Source organism: Mucor mucedo, assembly GCF_025094135.1.
Source record: "Mucor mucedo strain NRRL 3635 chromosome Unknown EV154scaffold_4, whole genome shotgun sequence".
In the NCBI taxonomy this organism is placed as follows: Eukaryota; Fungi; Mucoromycota; class Mucoromycetes; order Mucorales; family Mucoraceae; genus Mucor; species Mucor mucedo.
In genome coordinates, this window is record NW_026252288.1 from 86,994 (window position 1) to 107,560 (window position 20,567).

Here is a 20,567-nt window from a genome sequence, read left to right on the forward strand (position 1 = left end):
TCCCTCTCTTCCTATAAAAAGAGTGGAGTACTGGTCCCCCCCACTTACTTATTTTTGGGCGGGGTTTTTTTTTCTTTTTCTCTCTTTTTTTATAAAATTAACAATATGCAATTCGGTTTAAATCTTCAGAAAAAAAAGACAGCTACAACACCTTTACGCCGCCGTAATGCCTTTGGCGATGAAAGTAGTGAAGAAGAAGAGGAAGAAAAGAAGAACAAGGGTCAAAAGGCCAAGACACTCGTGAACAGACAACTTTCGAATTACAATACCATGACCAAGAAAATCGCCCAAGAACAAGCGAAAGCGCTAGAACAAGATCCCTCTATTTTTGATTATGACGCCGTCTATGACGATCTGAAAGAGGCCGAAAAAAAAAAGAAAGACGCTGTGAAACCTACCGATAAAAAAGCAAAATATATCAGTGGATTATTGGAAATGGCTGAAATTAGAAAGCGCGATCGAGTCCTTGCCGAAGAAAAGAAGGTGGCAAGAGAGAGAGAAGAGGAAGGTGACGCATTTGCTGGTAAGGACGTTTATGAGACGGCATCGTAAGTTGTTTTTTTATTATTATTATTATTTTTACGAAAGGGGGGGGGAGTCTGCCATGGTTGCGTTTTTCTCTAATCCCCTTCCATGTTGTATAGTTTCAAGAAACAAAAGGCGGAATTAGAACGTATTGAAAGAGAGGAAAAGGAACGTGAAAGAGTGGCTGATAAAACAAGAGGCATGGATTCATTTTATAAGGGGGTGCTTGAGAAAAAGGAAGCAGAACATCAAGCGTTGATGAAACACATGGCCGATAAGAAGAAAGACAAAAGAAGCTCTTCTTCAACTGAAAAGAGTCCAACTGTGATGACAGACGACAAACTCGTGCAATTGGCAGAAAAGGAAGGCAAGGATGTGATGTTGAACGATAACAATGAGATTGTGGATAAGAGACAACTCTTGGGTGCTGGTTTAAATATCAAACCCAAGTTTGGTACACTGGGATCACTTGCTTCTTCAGATGATCGTATTAAGGAAAGAATGAATGAATACGAAGAATACAAACGCAAGAAGGTGGAAGAGTACGACTCCAAGAGAAGAAGTGGAAAGAACAGTGATGAACGTGAACGTATGAGTAAAGAAATGGAAAGACAATTGATCGAAACCAAGAAAAAGGAGGCTCAAGAAGAAGAAAGAAAACGTCAAGAATTCGAGCAGAAAGTCGCTGCAAAACGTACTACAGAGGATGTTGCTATGAGTGCAAGGGATCGTTACATGGCAAGAAAGAAACAAAAATTAGAAGAAAAACAAGAGAAAAAAAAATAAAAAAAAAAAAAAACCACCACAAAAAAAAAAAAAAAAATTGTTATTATTTAAGATTGAGCGTCTTTAAGAATAGCATGATAATTGGCGGTATTGCGCTTCAAGATATCCATGACGGGTCCCAGCAATCTAGTGAAAGCGGCTTTACCTAAAGTGACACACTTGAGATTTCCTTTTGCAATGACTGTGACAGCTCTAGGCTTGTCATTCAATAATGCCAGTTCTAAATATGGTTAAAATGTAAGAACATTAGGGTTAGGGGGGGAATGTTAAATATATATTTGCAAGATGGGATAAATAGTTGTTACCTCCAAAATAATCTCCCTTGGATAATTTGTTTACTAATTGCTGCTCAGAACCAACCTGCTTATAGAATAAAGCCTCACCAGACTCTATTAAATAGAAATTATCACCCGTATCACCTTCCTTCAAAACCATTTCACCATCCATGTAGCTGACAGGCTCAAGGGCATCAGCAATTTTATGAATTTCGGATATCTCGAGTGATTTAAAAAGTGGAACATCTTCTAGAAATTGTTCATGCATTCTACGCTTGTGTGCGTTATTTTCCATCAGAATAGAGCGAAAAGAAATACGATCCAATGCCCAAACGACGACATCTGTTGTAGCCTTTAAAGTAGCAGCCCTTGGTGCATTGTACATGAGAGCCAACTCACCAAAACTACCACCTCGTTGATAGCTTGTCACCTTCTTTTCATCGACAAAACAGTCTACATTTCCACTTGATACGATATAAAAAAAGTCCCCGACAGCGCCCTGTTCAATGATGGTTTCACCTGTTTTAAAGTTCTTTTCTTGCATCGAATCAATCACTTGACGGCATTGATCTTCATCCAGTGCTTTAAAAAGAAAGTGAGAACGTAAAGATTGGATAATCATGCTAATTTCTGTTTCCGTTTTAGGAATGGTCTTGTGTAATGAGGATGGCGTGATGGACATTTTTGTTGGCTGCATCGATTCAGCACTGACAGATACTCGACGGTTACGTATATTGGCGGACTGAAACTTTGGCAACTCATCTGGAACAAAATCTTCTTCATCTGCTGGATCTTCTGGTAAGGTTGGAATGGTAGTATGCGTGGATTCTTGCATAAGAACGTCGTTTGGATGAGGTCCAACGTCTATTCAATAGTTTTTTTTTTTTTTCACAAAAGGGGGGGAGGTGTTAATTTCTTCTTATTCAAAATCATCAAACCCTTATGATTACCATGTAATGTATCTGGATGTCTTGTCTTTGATCGTTCTTCTGATAGTTTTATACGAAAGAAATCATAACAAAATTGCAGTATATCTTCAGGTTGTTCCGATGATACCTGATCATTCAATTCATTTATAAAATTCTGGTATTCTTGAAGAGAAGAATTATGACTAGAAAATGGGTGAACACTACTACCAGGCATTTATTAAAATAGTATAAAGAAAAAGATGTGATGATGAAGAAAAAGAAAAAAAAAAAAAAAAGGTTATGGGTAAGACAAGGATTATATCTACTCGGACAATTTATACCATCCTATCAAAAATGTTACCAATGAGATTTGCTTTTTACTGAAAATAACTTACTTTGGTAATTCAAATTTCTCGCCCTTTAAAACCCTATGATATATATAACTCCAGTGTTGAGAAATATGTGATGGAATACGTATATTCATTATTTTTAAAGACTTACTTGTTGTAATAAATATAAAAGAAATCACTGTATAATGCAGTCTGTATGATACCAGCTACCCAAGCAATCCAATCCGTATGTCCCTCATCCATATATCGGTATACCCAATTGAATAGATATAATCCTCTATATGCCCCCAAAGCAAAAAGATAATGTGTTGTGATCGTTTCTGCTTCTCCCGTTCTTTGTAACATGAACAATTGTGGTAAAATAGCAACCGCTTCCAACCAAATTGAAAAACACCATAAAATCTGTTAATGGGTAAATTATCTATTTACATTCTTTGAAAAAAAAAAATAAACAATAAAAAAAAACACATTTTACCTCCACCACCGTATAAATGTAAGACGTTGTTAAACTAAGTACGGCGGATCCGGCCAAGAGGTACTCAATACGAAACGTATCCAATCCAGCATCATAGGTGGCTTTATACTTGAAGCGCATCAGATATAATATATAAATAGAGGACGCTATAAAGAATATCTTCATTGTCGTGTTATAGATGGACACCTTTTTCAAAACCAAGTCCAAATAACGAGTCAAGAATACAATGGAGTAGAGTAACTGTGTCTTGAAAGATATACCTTTTCCCAAAACAAAAAAACATTTTTTTTTTTTTTTTAGCTTCCTACCCTTTAAATCCCCATCGTTGTAAGAAGACGATCTTTTTACCTGCACATGAACGTGTCTTTCTTATTTTCAGTAACAGAATAAAAATAGAGGCTAGATGCATCAAATCCGCGACTAGCCGGAATAGATTCATTTGTGGGTTTTACGTAAAGAGAAAAAGGAAGAGAAACAAAAAAAAAAAAAAAACAGAAAATGTTCAAAGAACAAAAAAAGAAAGAGTATAAAGAAGTGTGACCTGGAAAATCAACGAGAGTGCAACAATGGGGGAATAAAATCGTACCTTATAGTTGACAAAAAGGATAAACATAAACCGTCCAAACTAAAAAGCAGGAACACTATTTTTTAATAATACAAAAAACGTTGCAATATAACTATTTATGTTGTGACATAAACAAATAAGCATAAAACGTACTCCTTGATTTTGATCTAATAAACAGGTTCCCCCAACCTTGATATGTAAAAAAAAAAAAAAAAAAAGCAGAGATAGACTGAAACATAAAACGCTTACTCTATTGAAGGTACAGTTGTTTTCTTTGCTACTTGGAGCACCAGGAGCCCCAGTCTTGACCTGTTACTGAATAAACCGCATGTCATAGAAGAGTTACTTTAATGATCCCATCGCTCAACCTTGGAATACTAGCATTGACAATACTTGCTTCATTTTTTTTTTAAAAAAAAAAGTAACGGGCGGTACATGTTGTGTCTTGTTCAATTCGGTCTTATTTACACAGGCATGAAGCTCAGCGTGCTCAATATATATATAAAAACCTCACCCTGATCAGTACATGCCCAATGATGACTATATTCCCGTTCATAAATGTCGAGATAGTACCAAACTCCATAAAAAAAGTCCCTTCAAGATTATTTTGAAGGTTACTTGAATGCAATTGAAAGACATTCTAGTGACAGCTTGTGTAATTGATGTCACTTTAAGCTGGTGACACTTATTAATTCTAGTTCATCTAAAAAAAAAAAAAAAAAAAAAAAAACTAACAGAGATAATTAACACGATCAGCACAGTCTCTAGAACTCTCATCATTTTATACTTGCAGCATTTTTAGTGTAAGTTTGATGTATACAGTGGCGTGTGAAGTGTTCATTGTAAGATTTCTGTTTTTTTTTTTGCTTGAAAAGCAAAGTAGCGCATACTGTTATCATAACAGTTTCACTTGATGTGATACAGAACACTTTTAGACTTCCATTTGGCTGACTGCACCATTAATAAAAAACCTTTATGTGATCTTCTAAGTTTTACTTATAATTTATAAATTTCTCGGCTTGCTACCTTGCAGCATGGCTTTCGTTTAAACTATACAACCTCAACATCAATGAAAAATAAGCCCCTTTTATATCTTTTTTTTTTTGTGGACGTATTGTGCCGTATGATTGAAAGATATTTGCTCAGATTTTAAATTGTAACGCCTTCCTGGTACTCTCTCTAATCTTGATTCGCTTTACTAGCCAGGTCACCTCTGAAAAAAAAGAATGGTTTCTGAGACAGTGTCATATTAAAGTTATTAACTTTGCACTTGCATTCTGAGATTTATTAATGAGTATGATGAAAGACACAATGGTACCATAGTCTAAATTTATACGAATTAGGCTCACCCCCCTGATAATACAATAACTTTATGCTGAGATTAACCATAGAGAGTTCCTCCCATTTTCTCCCTTATATACACCACAAAAATGAAAGTGGTCAAAGTACAAATGTGTTTGTAGTTAGTTTTCAAAGCACTCAAGACTTTCTTTAACCAAAATCACTCTATTTTCAACCGTTTCTTGTGAGGGTGGTTGACAGCGTTACATAATTGCTTGATGTATATAGAGGGGTTCATGTTTAGTCCATGTCAAAAAATAAACCAAATGCATGGGGGTACAAGTGAGACTTTTTTGTCTTTTCATAAAAGGCTCTTTATTAACTGAGTCAGTCCCATCATAAGGACATTTACAATTAGAAGACAAGAAAATAATTGTTTTTTTTTTGGAGACAACTCATGCATGAGTGTAAGAAAAAAAAAGAGGTCACAATATTATTTGTTTTTCATTTTCATTAAATTTAAAAAAAAAAAATTAAATAGGGCCAAAAGTCTAATCATTCAACACTTCCCGATGCTGTCACACTGGAGAAACCCCCCATTGATTGAACATTGCTGATCCACTCGTTTCGTACTTGCTGATGCGCTCGTTTCATACTTACTGATGCGCTCGTTTCATACTTGCTGATGCGCTCGTTTCATACTTGCTGATGCGCTCGTTTCGTACTTGCTGATGTGCTCGTTTCATACTTGCTGATGCACTCGTATTCGTATTTGCGGATCGAATGGGAAGCCACCCGCCCGTTTCAACACGCCCGAAAGCAGGAAGTGGATTAGAACTTTCAGCCCAGTTCCAAAAATTATACGATAACCCTACCGAAGTAGTTGGCGATTATCGCATCATATGCTAGGCATAAGAGAATTAGGGGGAAAAAAAAAAAGAGAAAGAGGAGAAAAATGACCCGTTTTTATACCATTTTTCTTTGGCGAAAATTATTTTTGTGTAAGTGGCTTTCCGTGACTTGACATGACGTGAAGATTGATACTTTTCCTTAAACGAAAAAGTAAACAAAAGCACATGATAGAACGCCAAATCAATTTATTTATTATTATCATTACCGAGTGATATATGTTGTAAATAGGGATTTAGAAAATGGAATAAAATGATAAAAAAGAAAAAACAGCGAGTCAAAACTAAGATCTATTTGATTCCAAAGAAGATTAAAAGAAAAACTAAGGCGCATTCGCCATGCCTGCTACGATTACTTATTTTTTGTTTACGAATCTTATGATTATTATGTAAGATGATTATTTATGGGAAAGTTTATTCTGTTAATTGGAGGTGGATTCTAGAATCTCTTCCTGGTTCTATAGCTGCAATCACTACAATATAAAAATAAAAGAATATATACTTTATACTTTACATTTTAACGTGGTAAGATTTTCATTCACACAGAATGAGAAGTAGTCGCCATACTTCGTTATACACTGAGATACATTGTATGACTGTGTGTAACCTATCCATCTCCTCAGACATTATCGAATTGATGCATAAAATACCATGTTACGCACATGGATCGAGTCAGCAATTGGCACTGAGATAAATGGTAGTGTTTCTAATTGTAAAAATGATTAGAATCCATATGTTGTTTACGCACAACTTCTATAGTTAAAGCATTGTTTACCACACTGTTTTAATCCCAGAAAAGTTGTTTTGTTTATGATTGAAGAATAAAAAGATTTGTGAAGAGAGGTAACTGTATAAAGAGGATATTTCTCTTTGAATGGATGGGATAAAACTTCGCCTTATAACTTTACTACTTTTTGAAATGGGATGACGAACGTTGGATCATCTCTGGAATTCTCATTGTATTCATCTGCGATACATCATATAAATGTTAAGATACACCTGAACTAATGAGCAGTAGATATAAACATCCACTTAAAAAAAACCAGATGTTTTTGTTGACAGTAAATGCAAAAAAAAGTAGACGTGGAAAATGAAGACATTGTCTTTAAGGATCTGCAGCTTCCTCCTTGTTCATCGCTTCTTGTCTAGCCTAATTGTGGATATTTTCTTGCCCGTTTTTAAGGAAGATCCTTACTAGTAGTTATTGAACCTGCAAAAAAAAATGTACAGCTGCGAATTGGCGCTGTGAGCATTGTACAGCGGCTCCACCCCCAAAGTTCGTTTTCCAATTTCATAAATTCGCTTTTGTCGCAGCCCAAAGTTCGCTTCTTGATTGGTCAAAGTTCGTTTTTTGTAAATCACCCAAATTCGCTTTGGTGGCACCCAAAGTTCGTTTTCACGTCAGAAGAGTTCGCTTTTAAAAATTACAGGATTATGAGATAATGTTATGAGAGATAATGTTATGAGAGATAATGTTATGAGAAAAAAAAAATGTTATGAGGAAAAAAAAATGTTATGAGAAAATGTAATGAGAAAATGTTATGAGAAAAAAAAATGTTATGAGAAAATGTTATGAGAAAAAAAAATGTTATGAGATAATGTTATGAGATGATATGTTGTGACTTTTTTTTTCATAACATTTTTTTTTTCTCATAACATTTTCTCATAACATTTTCTCATAACATTTTTTTTTCCTCATAACATTTTTTTTTTCTCATAACATTTTTTCATAACATTTTTTTTTCTCATAACATTTTCTCATAACATTTTTTTTTCTCATAACATTTTCTCATAACATTTTTTTTTCTCATAACATTTTCTCATTACATTTTCTCATAACATTTTTTTTTCCTCATAACATTTTTTTTTTCTCATAACATTATCTCTCATAACATTATCTCTCATAACATTATCTCTCATAACATTATCTCATAATCCTGTAATTTTTAAAAGCGAACTCTTCTGACGTGAAAACGAACTTTGGGTGCCACCAAAGCGAATTTGGGTGATTTACAAAAAACGAACTTTGACCAATCAAGAAGCGAACTTTGGGCTGCGACAAAAGCGAATTTATGAAATTGGAAAACGAACTTTGGGGGTGGAGCCGCTGTATAACCTCTGCGATGCTATAAAAGGATTTAATCTGTGTTACATAAAAGAACTGGTTCACTCTTTGATGTGTAAAAAAGGAAGTATACATAGCAAAATGTGAAGACCGATTTTCTGGTATTCTGATGTGACATTAAGAAAAACATAAACATTGTCAAAATAATTTGGTTTTAATTATTATTATTATTTGCGATAAAGTATTGTAAGTATTTGATTATTTAACAGCAACCGCCATTATTATTATTAGCAGCAGGTGATGGAATAGAAGCACCTCTGGTGACTCTGATCTTATCACTGTTGTTGTTATTGGCACCGCCATTTTGTCCAAGCGTTGTCATTTTTTCTTTAATTTGTCTGGCCATTGTTAAAAAGGCTTGTTCGACGTTACTAGAGTTCTTGGCAGAGGTTTCGAGGATTGGTATATTTACGCTATCTGCCCATTTCTTGGAGGCGGCAAAAGTCACTTGTCGCTTATCTTCAAGGTCACTCTTGTTACCAACTAACAATCGATTCACACCTTCAGACGCATATCTCTCAATCTCACGAAGCCATTCCTTTACATTTTCATAACTTTCATTGTCTGTGACATCGTAGACAACAATAATACCATGTGCACCTCGATAATAAGAAGAAGTAATGGTACGAAATCTCTCTTGACCTGCAGTGTCCCACTATGATCATCCCCACATACACACATGGTTAGTCCTCTATATGTTCAATGCACATGATATATTTATAAACTTACAATTTGGAGCTTGCATACTTTGCCATCTAATTCAATTGTTCTAATTTTCTGTATGGGGACAATAATAATTATTCAATCTGATATACGCATACAGCATAATGACTTACAAAGTCTACTCCAATAGTGGAAATGTAGCTCTCGGTGTACGTATCATCAGCAAATCGAAGCAAAAGACAGGATTTTCCAACTCCTGAATCTCCAATAAGCAACAATTTGAAAAGGTAATCGCTACATGAACATGTTAGATGGAGAAAGAAAAAAAAAAGGAGGGAAAGGTGCTTTTCGAAGGTTCGAATACTTACTATTCTGTATTCATTTACAAAGGAGAAAAGAAAGAGAAATAATAACTGGGCTTGTGTCTTTTTTTTTTTACCGCTTTTGTCATGAGTAACCATACAAATTATTATTCACGTGTTACTTTTTCTACTCTATCACTCTCGATTATACTCAATTTCATCAGATCAAAAACTTGTATAAAGGTAGTTTATAAAAATTAATCGTGCTTTTTGAGCTAAAGTGTAAAAGGGGGCTTCTTGCATTCTAAAATCCTGTATTTGGATAAAATATTTTGTGAATGCTGAGCGGGGTACCAAATTACATGGCTTGCTTACATAAACCATAGAAATGCCATAGCAACACGAAAAAAGAATAGTTATCGTAATTTTTCTGTTTTTCTTTACGATTTAGTTGAATTCATTTAAATAAATAAACAAAAAGGCCGACAAGCGATTTCAATCACCTTTATCACTTTTTCTTTTGCACACATATTGTGGCGTATTCTTTTACTGATTTTAGCTGGACTGCAAAAACCTCAAATCTCAAAGGGCCTCGGATCTATATCTTGCCAAGACTAAAATACTCGTTTATTGTTTATTATTTTATAAATAATACAAGCCATGGGAGATATTATTAGTTACAGCCTTTAGATATTTAAAACAAGAGATTCATGGGTCAGACCAACAAATATTGCGTTTTTGTTGGTCATTTCTCAACAAAAGTTTGGGCTGCTGATAGTAAACATCCCCAGGACACTCGTGCTTTGTTCTTACATAACAGTACTAGTACATAAAATAGGTGTTATATGTTGAGTGCCTGTTATATCTTTATACAGCAGGCGCAGCATGCCTCATATCTTGTGCCACATGAAAATGTCGCTATTGTTGTCACATATATCATTGGGATTATCTCTTAGATCTGTAGAGAATGAGAACTACATGAATGAATGCAATAACCATATAAATGCGCCTGATTCGATGTGTATGCATCCTAGACACATTAGAGTTTTATTTTGTTTTTAATGTAGCTAATTATATACCATTGTGTGGGTTACTCGTGAGACCTTACTGTTCTCATCGTAATGCTTTTATAAGATTTGGGCAATGATACTATAAATAAATAAATGGCAATCTTTGAACAATACAGAAATGATTATTAATTCATCCTAAACATTTAAAAAAACTAACACCTTACCAATAAAGTCATGGAAAAGACTCACTCATCCTTTAAACAACCGCCCCGATTTTCTTCTAATGATTCTAAAATTGCCAAGATTCCGTCGATCATTTAATAGACTCCGGTGAAACATCAGTAAGAGATTACCATGAAAAAAGTTTATGCTAAGCTTTAAAGGTACGAAAGAAAAAAAAAGCGGAACACACAGAAAATTCTACTTTACTATAAATATTTGCTAATTTCTTCTAATTCTCTTTTTTTTTTCTTTTTCTTATTTTCTAAAATTACTTCAATTATGACTCGCTCAATTACACCTCCACCTGAACATATCAATGAAGAATTCACAGATTTCTCCAAGAAATCAAGACACGGCCATGGCCAAGATGTCGTGGATCACAACAATATTCGACAAGTTGCCGGATGTATACCATTGGACTTAAAAAACGAACGGGTATTGCTTATCACTAGCAGAAAAAACAAAAATGCCTGGGTTTTGGTAAGTAAGAAAGACGCTTTTCATTAGTACATCTGTCTAACTTAAAAAAAAAAATAGCCTAAAGGTGGTTGGGAACAAGATGAAACTCAAAAGCATGCTGCCCAACGTGAAACATGGGAAGAAGCAGGCATCAAAGGCACCATTACAAGAGACCTGGGTGTCTTTGAAGAACGCACAAATAAAAAGAGACATTTGAAAGCCCATCATTGGATTTTTGAAATGCAAATCGATGAAGTCGCTAAAAAATTCCCGGAAAAGAAGAAGCGTGAAAGACGATGGGTAAGTTCATTTTGTTGTTCATAAAACTATCTCGACGCTTACCGATTATTCTTATAGTTCTCATTCGAAGAATCCTTGATCGCTACACAAGACCATCGTTACATTCAACAAGCAATCATTCAATCTAGCTTAAACCCAGCTAGAAGGTCCCCGCCTTCACCAAGATACTCAATTGAAGATACAGTAAAACCACAAACTCCCGAAAAAACTCAACAAACAAGTTTGCCATCGCCCCCGCAATCGGATATTGTACGTAAAAAGTCAATCATCAAGAGCATCAAGTCCATTTTTCAATAATTTTTTTTTCTTAATACACTGTGTACATATAATATTTTCTCTTATTACGAATAAACCATAAAGAAGCTCTATATTCCTATCGTAACAACATACATGTTCTTGTTTCCTCAATGTTAATTTGCTCCCCAGATTTATGTACAAATGTATACTTATGCATAAAACCCTGCCATTGCAAGTAAACATGGCAGAAACTATAAACATTATTGGTCGATTTAGTTCTTACAGATACGGAAAAAACTTGTTGATGGCGCCAATCATAACATACAGATAGTTTTAAAATAAATACGTAATGCAAAGGCGGGGTCAGCGTAGTGTTAACCCTAAAAACTTAATCCTTGTCGTGTAGCACAGGTCCAGAGTAAAAGCGTTTGAACTAGTTTACATCATTTTGGATTATATGCTGCAGTGACTTTTAATTATATTAAAAAAAACTTTAAAAAAAAACTATGCTGCAAAATAAAAATAAAAATATATAGTTTGAAGCCTCGAGATTTTTGTTGAAATCGTCATTTTTTTTTTTTTTTTTGGCACTAGCATTTTTTTTTTTTTTTTTTTTTTAATATTTTAGAACCCGTCAAAAAATCAAATGTACACAAGCCCGATTCCTTTTTTTGCACAAATGCATAATGTTAGTTGTACCATAAACATCTTTGGGTGCTATTTTTGGTTTATCTGTTTGTTGTTGGGAACACATTTATAATGCCTTTCGGTAAGAAATGCAATTGACGTCGCTTTGCTTGTATCAAGCTGGGTCAGGTAAATACAAACATAACATGACTGATAAAATCTAGTACTTATCATGTAATACACAATCTGCAACAAAATATCGGCCAAAATACGTCAGATCAAATGTCCATTCTTCTGGTTTTGGTGTCACACTCCTCAATTCTACTAAAAATAGGCACAAGAACAGAAGATACTATCTGATTAAAAAGGATACGAAAAAAAAAAAAAGTTTTCACGCGTGCTAAATGATGTCTTTTCACAGAGTAATTTTGCATATCAAGAATTATTTTTACCATGCTAGTAGCCAGTCATTGTTATTTGATCCGTGCATAGAAGCCGTTTCAAGAATAAATTTACTGCTATCTCCAGTCATACTTCTTCTAACTAGTTTGGTGACACCTCTTGTAAGTACTCGGTTCACTTAAAAAGATCAAGGACCTTTCTGGTAATATTAAAAGTCCACTAGCGGCAGAACGAACAACAGCCAATATCTGAAAATTCCGCAGAAGAATCATCAGAATGTTTATTGCCGGTAGTCAAATAAACGATCCTGTTACTGCAGTTCATTAAACAAGCGGGTGGCCTGTCCGAAAAAAAATGTATTTATAGTGACATAGGTTGACGAGATAATTATAGAGTTGGACAGATTAAATATTCAGTGAAAACATAATTAACTTGCTAGTGGGTCTAAATAAACAAGTACCCATCTTGGAAGTACACATCGCTTTGTAGACCCGAGAAAAAAAAAATCAGGAACTAAAAGTTACATGTTTTGCCGTGTGTATATATTTGGAAAAACAGATGGTATTTATAAATTCTTTCAGTGCAACGATCGAACACAGAAATTTAAGCGGTCAGAATATTCCGCACGTGAGAAACCCAAGCCCACCAATTTACGTCTGTGTCTTGCAATTAAAGAAACGCAGAAATGTAACGTTTTACGGTTATTGGCCTGAAAGCAATTATAACTATTCGGCAAGCTGTCTTTTATATTAATCAGAAAATGAACCATGGAAATTGCTTTTCCGAGCAATCACCCATCGGCGTAACCGTCGATCTAATTTGAAATAAAAAAGAAATCATAGAAGGATCCCAAAAGAATTCCCATCAAATAAACCCCGGAAAGTTTCCTTTCCCGGCCTAACTTTTAAGATGTTACATATCTTTTCCGCTTCCGTACGATCTTTACTTGAGTACAATACGCATATTTTCACTCTTCACTGTTGCAAAACATATCAAAAATAGTTTTGAAATACACCCTTCTCATTCTAAAGTACTCTGTCTGAAAGACGATTATGCAATTGTGATTTATGCAATTTCAAAACGTAATAGTTAGAGCCATAAAGAATTGTACATAATACAACTCGGTATTAAGATATTTTTTCATCTCGCACAAAAGCATTATTCTGTCTTAAGAGTATTTGACCACAGAATAACCCATAAATCTCTAATGCTCATTTCACTTGCCAAAAATTACAACTTTTTTGGACGTTACTAACTACTACTACTTTAGTTTTACTGGGCAAGGTACAGGAGATTAAGAAGGTGCACGCAAGTGGATGATAACTAATAGACATTGACAGAAAAACTTGCGACGTGAGATTTAGCAATAGCTAACTATTTCTGGAGCTAAATTCTCGATACATTGTCTCACACCTTTTATCTTGTTGCATGAATACATCCAATGTTGGGAAATTTGGTATAAATCACCTTAAAGTTTGTTTCCTGCAGTGATTTATTTACCGGGCGAAAAAAAAAAGAGAAAAGAAAAAAAAAATTAACTAGGCACTGCCGTCGACTCTTCCTCTTCTTCATCCTCCTCTTCAATTGTTTGATTTGCTTCTATCTCATCCTCTTCGCCATCGTTATTATTTGACTTTTTAATGTTGCCCTTTGGGTCATCAGACCCTTCTACATTGAGAGTTGTGCCAGATTGTTTCGATCGCTTTCTTCGCTGGATGAAGCCTTCATAGTTCACAATCGGCATAATAATATTGTTACTACTGTTGGTGGTGTTGGAGAGTAATGCAGTAGCAGACTCAACATTGGCTTGCCGTAACAGTTGATTTTCGGCAGACATTAATTTTTTCAGGTTCTCTTCGACTGTACGCGATTGTTCTGAATTCAACTCTCGTACTTTTTGTGGATCATCGGGTCTTTGGATATATATCTGGGGATAAATGAATAAAAAAAAAAGCAGATAATAAATACATATAGAACTTACAGGTGTTTGTCTAAATGAATGCTTGCTGGGAAATGAAGGGAGATGACGCGGCACATAGGTTGGTACGCCTCCCTCTGTATCTTCTTCTTCCTCTTCCGATTCCTCATTTTCAGAAGGCAAGAATTCGGGTATTTCCTCCAAGGTAGATTTATTTGATTTGACTGTCTTAAAGAATTTGCTTGTCTTTGCAGCTGATATGTATCCACTTTAGTTTTTTTTTTTTTTTTTTTTTTGTAACAGAAAAAGAAAAACTCGGGTAACAAACCTGTCTCGTTATCATTCAAGTGTGTCGTTAAATATTCTTGAAATGTACTTAATTGAACACCCACATTCTCTAACGATCTCGTGATATCGTGAATATTAGGCTTGGCTCTATTACCTAATTCTGCGTACAAATGGGCTGAACTCAGCATTTTCTCAATGTCTATAGATTGGGAGGAGTATGAGAAACATGGACACGAAAAAAATAACAATTAATTCTTCTTTACAAGAGCCTAGAATATTTGACAAGGAATCGAGTGCTTGTGGCTGGATTCCTTGAAACCCAGTTTCTTTTGCAATGATGGATACAACCTTTTCATTAATATCGGATGTAAAAGCATCACCTAATGATCGTTTGCCATTCATGTTGATTCTATAAAGATAGCACACAATAAAAATATAAAAAAAAAGGCTGATTCAAATGAAATTTAAGCGTAGTCACAAAGTATACCATTTTTTTTTCTATAACCTTTAAACACCAATTGCTATATTTTTAACTGACAAGTTCCTACAATGTTAAGCTCTTAACCGAGATACGAAAAAGAGCATTTGCTTAAAAAAAAAAAAAAAAAAAAGGGACACCAAACGCTTTTTAATGCCTCATAAATAAAACTTGATACTATAACATGGAGAACTGATTCCTGAGATATACAAAACGCATGTCAAATAAGATAATACATAGCATTTGCAAAGTGTATAAAGCAATGAATAGCTAATACATGTAATCATTAAATTACAGAAGTTTAATTTTAAGAGTTTACGTAGCATGACAGTAAACAATGCCAAAGGCGGGGAAATCGGACCGTCTTTCCAATGTCCGTGCCGAACATTATACGCCCGGACCTTCACCTGGGGCGGGGGGGAGGATAGCAGTGAATCGAGAAAGGGGATATACTCAAAGCTGCAGTGGGCAAAAGGAAAGAAACCTTTGAATCCTTTTCTTTTTTCATCTCATATAACAAGATGGTAAATACAACAACAATATGTACATCACAAAATCATCAATCATCCATTAGAATCAATCAATTCACACAATTTGGAATTTTCGCAGTAGACAGCCTTTTTTTATGCATTTCAGTGATCGTAATGATCAATATTGATGATTGATGATTCATAATTGATGATTGATGATTTTAGACATGTACCCACTATATAATTAAGTCGAATCTAACATTTCAATTTTAGTCCGCTGCCAGACCTGTTCTCAACGTTTACGCCGAGTGCGGTAAGACCGTTTCTGCTACCGTCCCTCTCCCCGCTGTCTTCAAGGCTCCCATTCGTCCTGATATTGTCGGTTTCGTTCACACCAACATGGCCAAGAACAAGCGTCAAGCTTACTCTGTTGCCAACAATGCTGGTGAGCAAACCTCTGCTGAGTCTTGGGGTACCGGTCGTGCTGTTGCTCGTATTCCTCGTGTTAACGGTTCCGGTACTCACCGTGCTGGTCAAGCTGCTTTCGGTAACATGTGTCGTGGTGGTCGTATGTTCGCTCCTACCAAGACCTGGAGAAAGTGGCATGTCAAGACTAACCTTAACCAAAAGCGTTTCGCTACTGCTTCTGCTTTAGCTGCTTCTGCTCTCCCCTCTTTGGTTATGGCTCGTGGTCATCGTGTTGAAAAGATTGAAGAGGTTCCTCTTGTTGTTGCCGACTCTGTTGAGAAGTTAACCAAGACTAAGGAAGCTGTTGCTCTCTTAAAGTCCATCAACGCATACTCTGATGTTGTCAAGGTCTCCAACTCTCGTAAACTCCGTGCTGGTCAAGGTAAGCTCCGTAACCGTCGTCACAGACAACGTCGTGGTCCCCTTGTCATCTACAACGAAGATAACGGTCTTGTCAAGGCTTTCCGTAACTTGCCCGGTCTTGAGCTTGTCAACGTCCGTCGTCTTAACCTTTTGCAACTCGCTCCTGGTGGACATTTAGGTCGTTTCATCATCTGGACCCAATCTGCCATTGCTCTTCTCGATGAGCTCTATGGTACTTATGAGGCTCCCGCTACCTTGAAGAAGGACTATGTCTTGCCTGCCCACATCATGACCAACCCTGATGTTGCTCGTCTTATTAACTCTGACGAAATCCAATCTGTTGTTCGTCCCGCTGGTAACAAGCATCACAAGCGTCCTTTCACTCAAAAGAAGAACCCTCTTAAGAACCAAGGTGTTATGAACCGTCTTAACCCTTATGCCCAAGTCCTCCGTCGTGCCGAACTCGTCAAGTCCGAGAAGGCTGCCGCTGGTAAGGTTGCTAAGGTCCAAAAGAAGCGTGGTGTCTCCACTGCTGCTTCCAAGAAGTTCTTGGATACTCTCCGTTCCGCTTAAATTTATGTAAAGCTGTAATAAAAAAATATTAATTATTATTTGTTTGCTTTTTTTTTTATTATTATTATTTGGTATCCATCAATCCCTCCTTAAAATTTCTCACAGGGTGTAACAATTCGCTTGTCAATTTAATCAATCATTAAACTACAGACTCACACTGGAAAAAAAAAAAAAAAATGTTTTCGTTACGCAGAATTGCAACCTGTTTTTGTGTTTTTGTTTTTTTTTTCCCCTTTTTAATATTTCTTAAGCTCTTTTTTTTTTTTTTTTTTCAAAGAATAACTTTATCATTTAAATCGTCATTATTTTTACATGATGAAAGACAGTCAAGCGCAGATGGCGGCTATTCAAGTAGGCATGTAGCTCTTTTTTGTTCTTCCCCTCATCTATTGATTTAATAATACGATTCATACCCTATTTAGCTATTCGTATTAGGCCTTTGACAGAACGAGATCGAGCACAACCACGATATGCTGGCGATGTCTTACGAGCTCAAGAAAAGCATGTTCAGATTGTGTCTCAAAATAAATACTTTACTTATGATCATGTGTTTGGCAATGACACTCATCAAAATGATATATTTACTGCTTTAGGTGAGAGGCCAGTGCAAAAGTTTGTGGAAGGTGAGATGATACTACCCGCTGTTCTTTTTTCTTCTTTATTGACTCTCCTTATTACCCAGGTTACAATGTTACCATGCTTGCTTATGTAAAAAATCAGAATTTGTGCCCTTTTTTGGTTAAAATATTGACAATTTATCTCTAGGGTCAAACATCTTCAGGAAAGACATACACAATGGGTACTGCCCTGCATACAGGAAAGCCAGATCCTGAACAGGAAGGTATTGTGCCTAGAGCCATGGCTCTTTTATTCGACTTATTACACCAACAACAACAACAGAATGATATCATTACATCTGCATCATCGTCAGTAAACAATGACAGCGCTTCAAGAAACCAACGTAGTTTACGACCCGTATCACAGATACACCACCAATCTAACCAGAAATCAACCTATCGTTATTCAGTCAAAGTCTCATTTGTAGAAATTTACAACGAAGAGCTGATCGATCTACTCAACTCTGCACATCCTTCTGAGAAACCCCCCGTCACAATTAGAGAGGATACAAAGGGTCATATTTATTGGACCGGTGTCAAGGAAATGGTTGTCAACAATACCAATGATGTCCTATGGTAACAAAACAAAACAAAAAAATATGTGTTATCTATCACACACACAAGCCTGTATGGACTTATTCTTTTATAGTTTTCTTCAACAGGGAACAGAGAATCGTGCGACAGGTTCCACAGATATGAATGATGTGTCTTCCAGATCTCATGCGATTTTTTCAGTCACCTTAAAACAAGAAAAATGGGTACCATCTTCACCTCAGTCAAGTCGAGCAGCAAGTCCGCTACCAAACAAGCAACAACATTCAAAACAACAGAGACTATCAACCGCAGGTCGATCTAATAGTAACCCTAGTGAGGATGGCGATTGGGTGATCACGAACTCTAAATTCCATTTTGTCGATTTAGCCGGTAGTGAAAGAGTAAGTACTATGCAACAAGGCTTCAACTCATATTTTGGTTTTAATGACACCCCGCCCTTTCCCTTTCCCTTTTTTTTTTTTGGTGACCATAGCTTAAAAGAACAGCGGCAGAAGGAGATCGACGAAAGGAAGGTATTAATATTAATGCAGGATTATTGGCCTTGGGCAATGTCATTTCAGCGCTTGGTGATCCTTCTAAAAAAAGTACACATGTGCCTTACCGTGATTCTAAATTGACGAGACTGCTACAAGACTCATTGGGTGGTAGTGCAATGACGTTAATGATTGCATGTGTGAGTCCTGCTGAATCCAATTTATCCGAAACCTTAAACACTTTACAATATGCAAATCGTGCACGAAATATTAAGAACAAGATGGAGAAGAATGAACTGGAGGAATGGATGACGACCGATAATCTGGATCTATTGAGAAGTACTATCGCCAAATTGAAGAACGAGGTCCGTCTTGCGAAGTCAACCACCCCAACATCAAAAATGGAGAATCCAGTCAACAATCGTATCTTATCGGATTTTAGTGATGAATTTTCTTCTTCCAGTAGTCCAGTTGCCAATCCCGATTTCGATGAGGTATTTCATGGCCAACATGTTATGATTGCAGATCTCCAGCAACAAGTGGAAGAATTACAAGGCGCGGCGGAATTTATAAAAGAACGCAATGTGATGGTCGAAAATGAACTGGTTCGATTGCACCAGGAACGTAACAACCCGTCAGAGTTTGATTTTCAACATTTGGTAGAACCTGTCATCGAAGAATATGAGAAGAGCATATCGGGGTTAGAGTCACAGCTGGCTATGATTCGTGCTGCACTTAGTCATTCCGATCAAGGCTTTGAGGAGCAACAGGCCAAGATTGAACAGTGTGAAATTGTGATAGACAGCCAAGAAAAGACGATTCATGAACTACGAAGACGAGTTGGAAAATTACTAGAGAGGCAACTCAAAGATGAAACCTACGTGACAGAACTGGAAAAAAAGCTAATGACCACAGTGGAAGAGACAGTACACGATAGAGAGATGTTGAGTGAATTAAGAGGCAAAATATTGAAATTGAAGGAAGTGGATGAAAACACAGAGCACTATATTCATGACTTGGAGGCAAGATTAACCGCCAGCGAAGCGGAACGCACAGCTTTGAAGGAAAAGTTAGATCAAGTGGTTGAGACAAACAAGGAAGAAACAACAGGGAATAGCGAAGAGAAACAAATTGCGGATAAAGAACTTGTGACCCTTCATGAAAAGCACGAGTCATCGGAAATGGAGAGAAAAAGGCTTCAAGACCAGGTGAATCAGCTATTACTTGAATTAAAAGATAAGGATGTAGAGGGGATACCAACAGTTGATTCGGTATCTGCTTCCATCGATGAAAAGAAGAGCGATGATAAAGCAGAACGTATCGAAGAGTTAGAGCAAAACCTCGCAAACTTAGAGAGCGAACATCAAGAAACTTTGAAAGAATTGGATGAAGTTTTGCTTAGATACCAGGAAGCCCTAGAAACTTTAGATGCGCTTCAAACAAATCCTAAAAACAACAGTTCAGATGAAGAGCTTCAATTATTACGTGAATCTATCCAGCACCTGGAATATGAGTTGGAAATGTCGGCTAAACGCGAAAATATATTTAGACAAATGTCTGAGGAACATCAGGAATCAGCTGAAGTGGAAAAAACTCTGAAGACGCTCGAAATTTCTGGTCCAGATGACGAAGGTACCATGAAACAAGTGGATCATGAGTTTATCTTACACAATTTGGATGCATTACAAAAAAAGTATCAACATTTAAAAAACGAAGTCCAAATGCAACAAGCTATCATAAACCATGATAGTGATGAAGCCAAAGCATTATTACTGAACGAGTTCACGACAACGGTTGATATCAATAACATGTACGAAACCCAGCATTCTCACTACAAAAGGGAAATTAAGAATCTTACAAGAATACTCAAAGAAATTAAAAGACTTAGAGGTAGTGAAGCAAAATATATCGCTGCTGCTTCTGCTGCAACTAATTCTACTGCAA

The 20,567-nt window shown here is 36.2% G+C and overlaps 8 protein-coding genes across 8 annotated transcripts; 4 read left to right on the forward strand and 4 right to left on the reverse strand.

The window, feature by feature from the left end:
• Positions 1-15: 15 nt before the first annotated feature.
• Positions 16-1,324, forward strand: EV154DRAFT_598179 (coiled-coil domain-containing protein 55-domain containing protein). The gene is made up of 2 exons (XM_051607035.1): positions 16-548; positions 645-1,324. Exons 1-2 carry the CDS (start codon positions 106-108, stop codon positions 1,309-1,311), a joined length of 1,110 nt encoding a protein of 369 aa, XP_051462970.1. The 5' UTR covers positions 16-105; the 3' UTR covers positions 1,312-1,324.
• Positions 1,300-2,909, reverse strand: EV154DRAFT_491421 (cAMP dependent protein kinase regulatory subunit). Its single transcript, XM_051599548.1, has 4 exons — positions 2,890-2,909; positions 2,537-2,839; positions 1,617-2,450; positions 1,300-1,531 (listed from the first exon to the last, which is right to left on the reverse strand). Exons 2-4 carry the CDS (start codon positions 2,727-2,729, stop codon positions 1,359-1,361), a joined length of 1,200 nt encoding a protein of 399 aa, XP_051462971.1. The 5' UTR covers positions 2,730-2,839; positions 2,890-2,909; the 3' UTR covers positions 1,300-1,358.
• Positions 2,692-3,818, reverse strand: EV154DRAFT_491425 (ER lumen protein retaining receptor). Its single transcript, XM_051599549.1, has 5 exons — positions 3,668-3,818; positions 3,320-3,579; positions 2,996-3,246; positions 2,890-2,922; positions 2,692-2,839 (listed from the first exon to the last, which is right to left on the reverse strand). The coding sequence occupies exons 1-5, from the start codon at positions 3,756-3,758 to the stop codon at positions 2,830-2,832; spliced, it is 645 nt and encodes a 214-aa protein (XP_051462972.1). The 5' UTR covers positions 3,759-3,818; the 3' UTR covers positions 2,692-2,829.
• Positions 3,819-8,333: 4,515 nt separating this feature from the next.
• On the reverse strand, positions 8,334-9,336 carry EV154DRAFT_491427 (putative GTP-binding protein ypt1). The gene is made up of 4 exons (XM_051599550.1): positions 9,230-9,336; positions 9,035-9,155; positions 8,928-8,975; positions 8,334-8,853 (listed from the first exon to the last, which is right to left on the reverse strand). Exons 1-4 carry the CDS (start codon positions 9,241-9,243, stop codon positions 8,401-8,403), a joined length of 636 nt encoding a protein of 211 aa, XP_051462973.1. The 5' UTR covers positions 9,244-9,336; the 3' UTR covers positions 8,334-8,400.
• Positions 9,337-10,633: 1,297 nt separating this feature from the next.
• EV154DRAFT_491432 (NUDIX hydrolase domain-like protein) lies at positions 10,634-11,941 on the forward strand. Its single transcript, XM_051599551.1, has 3 exons — positions 10,634-10,875; positions 10,933-11,154; positions 11,212-11,941. The coding sequence occupies exons 1-3, from the start codon at positions 10,675-10,677 to the stop codon at positions 11,449-11,451; spliced, it is 663 nt and encodes a 220-aa protein (XP_051462974.1). The 5' UTR covers positions 10,634-10,674; the 3' UTR covers positions 11,452-11,941.
• Positions 11,942-13,173: 1,232 nt separating this feature from the next.
• On the reverse strand, positions 13,174-15,217 carry EV154DRAFT_547215 (uncharacterized protein; the record flags this gene model as incomplete). Its single annotated transcript, XM_051604738.1, has 5 exons — positions 14,890-15,217; positions 14,667-14,825; positions 14,402-14,592; positions 14,055-14,347; positions 13,174-13,234 (listed from the first exon to the last, which is right to left on the reverse strand). The coding sequence occupies exons 1-5, from the start codon at positions 15,026-15,028 to the stop codon at positions 13,174-13,176; spliced, it is 843 nt and encodes a 280-aa protein (XP_051462975.1). The 5' UTR covers positions 15,029-15,217.
• A 150-nt stretch (positions 15,218-15,367) lies between these two features.
• EV154DRAFT_598184 (ribosomal protein L4 domain-containing protein) lies at positions 15,368-16,978 on the forward strand (the record flags this gene model as incomplete). The annotated part of the gene is made up of 2 exons (XM_051607036.1): positions 15,368-15,803; positions 15,848-16,978. The coding sequence occupies exons 1-2, from the start codon at positions 15,783-15,785 to the stop codon at positions 16,976-16,978; spliced, it is 1,152 nt and encodes a 383-aa protein (XP_051462976.1). The 5' UTR covers positions 15,368-15,782.
• A 272-nt stretch (positions 16,979-17,250) lies between these two features.
• On the forward strand, positions 17,251-20,095 carry EV154DRAFT_434558 (P-loop containing nucleoside triphosphate hydrolase protein; the record flags this gene model as incomplete). Its single annotated transcript, XM_051596768.1, has 7 exons — positions 17,251-17,333; positions 17,401-17,601; positions 17,661-17,686; positions 17,744-18,171; positions 18,245-18,530; positions 18,623-19,036; positions 19,118-20,095. Coding segments are annotated over exons 1-7 (2,376 nt in total), but the record flags the coding sequence as incomplete, so codon positions are not given.
• Positions 20,096-20,567: the final 472 nt, after the last annotated feature.